Here is a 6311-nt window from a genome sequence, read left to right as displayed (position 1 = left end):
TATACTGTAGTAATTATTAATAATCTTTATTTCTCTGTGAAAGTTGAGATTAAAAGGTAATGCTATTCACTTGGTTAGTGTGTCTAGAGAGTTTCGCTGTGAAATTGATATGTGTGCCGAGCTATTAATGAATAAAATACGAGTATCCTACTTTGCGTATCAATAGCTTCTAAGCTATCTCAGATTGTATCATTATTCTGAATCATTTCAAATGAGAGCCATTATTGGTATCAAATGAATGTCAGTAATAATTGAATCGTGATTGAAATCCGCGTGGAGTACAAAAAAAACAGAGTACAGGAAATAGTGGAGTCATTAAACTGTAATATTATGTAATAAGTGTCTATTATATGAGAGAACGGAAAAGCATTATTAATAGTGTGAAAACGAAAACTTTAGGATAAAGATTAAGGTAAGAGAAATACATAAATTACGATAAAATAATAAAGTTTAAAATAAAAGTAAAAATTTATATAGTTGTAAAAGAACTCTCTTATATCAAAAATAATCACATTATATTGCTAAGCAATAAGTTACAAAGTTGCAGCTGTGATTAAGAAATAAAAAATGAAAAGAATAAAAAATATCAGTAATGTCTAATGTCTAAAAGTCGAAAACAACAAATTGGCAAATAATTAATAAAATAATATGTAAAATTACAATAATGAAGATGGGGCTACAAATCAAGCAAGTTTTGATATGTTATTAAAAAACAAACTATTTATTAGTATCTATCTTGATTATTGTAATTTTACAATTTATTTAAGGCTTTTCTTATAATATTAATACACGCGGGCGAGATAATACGTTACATACCGAATTCTTTCACATTTATTAAAATACATTTTGGCTTTTATATCTTATAATTTACTTAAGAAGTTTCGTAAATTATTAAGACTAAGAGTTTCTATTAGAATTAGAATTTGTGAATAGATTTTATAATTTTTTTGTTCTTATAATTATATTATATGTCTTTATATTTTATTATTATTACTAAAGATTAGTTAATTCCGTTGAATTTGATTAACAATTACAAAGCGATTCAATGTATCTGGAATGTATATCATATGTAACTATGGAATTGTTTTATTAGAATGATTAATTCCGTTTAAATTTTATTATTTTAACATTGAAAATGATCCAATCGAGGTCAAAACGTATGTGCTAATAAACTTTTTTTGCTTTTTAATAATCGCACAGCATCAAGCCTTTGTTTAACTCGTATTCCTATCTTCATTATTGCAATTTTATAAATTATTTGAGCCTTTTCTTATATAAAAATAATATATATTGAAGACTATATTATTGTTAAAAACGATAAATTTCGTGCACTAAAAATAAATGTTATAGCAATAATTATCTCACGTTTCCAAAAATGATCAAAAATTAAAATATCAACAAAAAACCTTTTTAAATCAATTTAATTTTATGTTTACTTTATTTTAAAATATTTTATTACAAGCATTAACATTTTATTATTCAAAATAACAAAAATAATCTTAGTCAAGATTTAATTTTGATTTATCGATTATATCAAAAAGGAAACTTTTTAGACGAGACACATAAAGTAATCGTACACATGAATGTACATAGCGACAGCAGGTAAAAAGGATTACAGTCAAATTGGATTGAGGTAAATGGTTGATAAATTCACAACTTTGCGGGAAATACATTAGTTACATATAAAAACGACAAGTGCAAACAGAAAAGAAAGAAAAGATTAGTAAAATAATATATCTTAATTAGCAATGACTATTTTTTTTCTTTAATTCTATCTACCTGTCGCGTTACATATCAGTTCTTTCATTCACGCAACCTCTGCGCAGGCTCTACTCTGCTCTAACACTGTCACTCATCCATGACCACCCCGTAGTATCGTCAAATCAGTATAGCGGGGATCGCTTAACGCGATGCTACTATGCAGTATACTGCGTGGAGCGCTATCTGCGTCTTTCGGTACCGTCGTGCAGATTGCAATCTTCTTACTGCAAAACTCCAATATCACGAGAGTGCTCGCGTCCATGCCACCTGGGGCCGGTTAGTGCGATGTATTTTTAAAGTAGTTCACTATGGACGAATCTATACAAAAAATAGTGATACACACATAAAGATATGAAAACATGTCGTTTTGCTTCTTCGAGTGTTACTTTTGTAATTAGATTAGCTTTCGTATTGCGCTCGATTCTAGTTTGATTCGAACCTTTTTGTATTTATTTCCACTTATCGATTATTTGTTCAGAACGCTACTACCCTTTTTAGTTTAATGCGAGAAGATTATCTCATTAAAGAAATCGCTCCACTTCGCATTTTAATTCTTTCACTGTTGCTCTTATATCTTTATATTGAAATTATTATATAAATACGAATCCCCCACACGAATAAGTTATATATTTTTACCTCATAGTATCACGCGGTAAATTTTACGCGCGTACAGGTAGGCGTGTGTGAATCAGCCATGTGTCGCATGTAAGTGGTTCTCCACGTGCTCGATCGATTCGGAACCTTTCTTTCACATCGTTTGATACACGTGCACGTGAAAACACAACCGATGTGCTGCGCGCTCCGTGATCTCATTTCCGCGCAGGGTGCATTCTTCCATGACCTTCTTATCAATGGGCTACCAACTCGCGTTATTCGAAATTGAACTGGTTGCCGACTAGACACCAGTCTAAGAGACAACTTAAGTAATTCAGCGCTCTCATGCAGGTGTATGCGCTAGATAATCGATATTATTATCAGCGTGCTTATATATACGTACGCGAGTACGATGCTATCATTCTATTCTATTTAGCGATCTTTTATTGCGGTAGGATATTTATGTACAATAAGTTGTGTCATAATTTATTGTTAGTGATATTTTTGTAATATTAACAAAATAGTATTATAGTATACCATAAAAACAGATTGTTCTTAAAACAAGTTGTGTCAGAAGTAATATTTATTACTGATTACTTGATATCATGTATATGTCTTAGAAATGTCACTTCACTATTCGTAAATTTACGAGAATATCAACGAGAATGTAATGGAATGAGCAGTGCGGCATACGGGGGTTAATAGCGATCAATTCGACTCATTCTCACCATAGGAACTCCGTTTTCTATTGATTTAACACTACCATCACGTACTAAAAATATCTGAGGTATGCCGCGTGACTGTGAACTCTGCGTATACATGGAATGATTGAATAAAGTTCACTAATAGGAAAAGGCATTTATGTTAATGCAGCGTATACTATATTTACAACATACAAAACCATTGCAGTCTCTCAATCATTGATAACTAGATGAATTTGAAGACAGGGATAAATCGCTCGCTCATAGATAAATAAGTTGCGAAACTGCAAATGATACATGGAACTTTAACAATATTTCCGCACCGGAAAGTCAAACGAAGCGTGAAATCAGGTCGTCGTAACAACGTGAAAAAAATTCCGCAAGCAGAATAGATCATGGACGCGTTCCACATAGTGTCATAATTGATCGATAATTCGAGCGATGACCAATTGCAACATCTGAAACTGTCCAATATATCAATTTCGCTTTGAACTCATGTTAAATTACTTTTACTTATCATAGTCATAAAAAGTTTTTTAATATTTACGACTATGATTACGGCTACTTACTGCTATAATATTAATAATAATAATTAATAATTATACGTTTAATTCAACGTAACTTAACGTTCTATCAACAAATATAGTTATCACCGATACGACTATGAATTATAGTAGAATTATATATACATATTATTATTACTATAAAAGTACAATTACTATAATTTAAATAGAATTTATAATTATTTATAATTATTTTTATATTACAATCATATTTTATGATTAACATAATACTGTAAATATAAATCATAAATATCAAAAACTTTTCTCTCAGTACAGTTTTCAACTATTAATGTGAAATACAATAAATAAGAAACTTTCAGCTCAAGAGTACATTACTCCCCGGAATTCTTAGAATGACATAATAAACGACAACAGAAATAATATTTTTAATCCGTAATTCGAAAGAAAACAGTTTTACTCACGCATGTGAATGGATTGTACAACTTTTATGATCTTCAATCACGTGATCGCGTGATAAGGAAGCTCAATTTCGTCCTTCGTCTTTATTGTCGCATTTATTATGATCGGCTCATCCTCAGCGGTGTCGTGACATCGCCGATAAGTCGCATGATGGCCGGTCATTGGCCCCATCGACAAAGTATCTCCTGGAAAAGCTTCCGTGTACAAACATCCGTGTTTCCTTGCCCTTCTTATTCTCGAAGAATATGAGTTTTTATCAATAAATTATAAGGTTCTTTTACAGTTTTATCAATCATAAAAATTATTAGTATTTATCGTAATTATAAAAATAAAAATTATGTATACTTTATGTAAGGCAAGACTGCGGCAATAATTTAAGATTATTAATAAAAGTCTCACTTTTAGACCGTATATGCGAGAACACAATCAATACGAATTAGAAATTAAATAAATAAATTAAATGCCTACAATGCCGATTAAGATTATTAATATAAGTACACAATAGCTATAATATACATTTCATTGAAGATATAGATAATGATATTTAAAACATAAAGGCGACAGGCGAAGTAATTTTTCATAATAAATATTTCATTATATTGTATGTACATTCGTATATTTATTTTTCAAATGTTATACGCGCGACAAAATCAAAAGCAAACAATATATCAACTTTCGCTAATGAAGATGAACTTTCGCTACAGAAGACGAGGTTATCGTAATCGAACATCTGCCGGGACGGCGGGTGCATCTTCAGGATTTCTTTTGGACTGGTCTGGAAGACGCGCCGCCATGGGTGGATCCCAGTCAAGGTTTAACATATTACGAGACAAGAACAATCGTTCACACTGTCACAGTTTATACCCCGACCGATGAGAAAGACCCCATATCGTCCCATCGTCCCGATACTTACAATCCAGAATGCGTCACGTGCATAGAACCGACACCTAGGTTGGACGATGATCAGAGCATCGGAATTCTTATCGGAGATGATCCTGGTCAAAGGTAGATTAATGATTTGAGAATAATATTTTTTTTAATTGAAAAATAAAAAATCTTAACAAATGACAAAAAGATTTGATGAATTGAATAAATATGATAATTATATGTGTTTGTTACAATATATTAATTTAGCATATCGCTATAAATACTCACTATATAAATATTGCTTTGCGATATTGAGAAGTAAAACAAAGAAAGATAAATTTGTGTTGACAGGTACTGGCTGGTAACAGTTCTTCGACCAGGCGAAGATGTACCGCCCAAAGTTGAGCTTCGATTGGCTCGCTTGTATCGAACCGCGTTTTCCAGACAGCAGCAATGGCATCTTGGATTGCCGATGGATCCACGATCACGAAGAGACGCATTATTACGTGATTTTATTAACCGAAAGGTATAATGTACGATTAGATGTTAATTCCTTTCTTCATCCTTATTCTTTTATAATATTCACAGAACATACAAAAACATTTTGAAACTTCATCTCAAGTAAAAGTTCCGCAAGAAAAAATTTCCGCAAATACAACTGAAATTCAATCGTTCGAATTAACAGTTGGTACCAGTGAAAGTTCTACGACTCACGCAAGAACTGAAACGAGCGTTGGAAACTTAGTTGACGAGAAATATTTTTCGAATGTTTCGCAAGTCAAGTCCATGAGAATGATCGAAATTCCTAGGCCAAAAAAGATGTTGTTGCAAGTATTTGACATCGACGCAACAAACGATTACGATAAATCAACAAAAGACGATTTCGCTTTGAAGAAGATCATAAAAACGTTGAAAGAGGAAACAAAATCCTTTTCTACACAAAACGATGAATCTATAACTGTCGATCCAACACATCTTGTCCCCGATACAATTGACGATTCTAGTAAGCAATTCCCGCCACAATCCATGCCAATTCCTTCATCTGATTCAAAACTGAATACTGAAAGCATCTCCAAAAGTCGATCTAATGATAACGAAGATGCGAATACAAGCGTACGTTCGAGATTCCGTTTAGCGGACGGTTCGATTCCGGGAGTAGTAAAGGTCAGAATGCACAAGTTTGAGAAGAATGCGAGCGTTTTCGAAGGTGCGATGAGATTGATCTATTCAGTTCATCTCGATGATAAGCCTGTTCCCGCTGAAAAGGCTGCAAAAGATATGGCGCTTCTTTCACCCCAAGAAGTCGCTCTGGAACTCGGTGCACCGGTAATTGTTCAAAGTGAACGTAAGTAAATAACGATCTCATCAGAAAGGATTTCGTAAAATTGTCATTACAAACATTCTC

General features: G+C 32.5%; 1 protein-coding gene across 1 annotated transcript in view; it reads left to right on the top strand.

The window, feature by feature from the left end:
- The first annotated feature begins 1910 nt into the window (after positions 1-1910).
- The window catches only part of LOC108752679, an 8553-nt gene continuing 4152 nt past the window's right edge, over positions 1911-6311 (top strand). Inside the window, exons 1-4 of the mRNA XM_018493705.1 lie at positions 1911-2037; positions 4744-5044; positions 5258-5432; positions 5495-6251. Coding sequence (XP_018349207.1) covers positions 1911-2037; positions 4744-5044; positions 5258-5432; positions 5495-6251 — 1360 coding nt within the window. The remainder of the gene's footprint in view (positions 2038-4743; positions 5045-5257; positions 5433-5494; positions 6252-6311) is intronic.

Source organism: Trachymyrmex septentrionalis, unplaced genomic scaffold, assembly GCF_001594115.1.
Source record: "Trachymyrmex septentrionalis isolate Tsep2-gDNA-1 unplaced genomic scaffold, Tsep1.0 scaffold60, whole genome shotgun sequence".
In the NCBI taxonomy this organism is placed as follows: domain Eukaryota; kingdom Metazoa; phylum Arthropoda; class Insecta; order Hymenoptera; family Formicidae; genus Trachymyrmex; species Trachymyrmex septentrionalis.
Note: the sequence above shows the minus strand (reverse complement) of the source record. Positions and strands in the feature narration are given on the sequence as shown.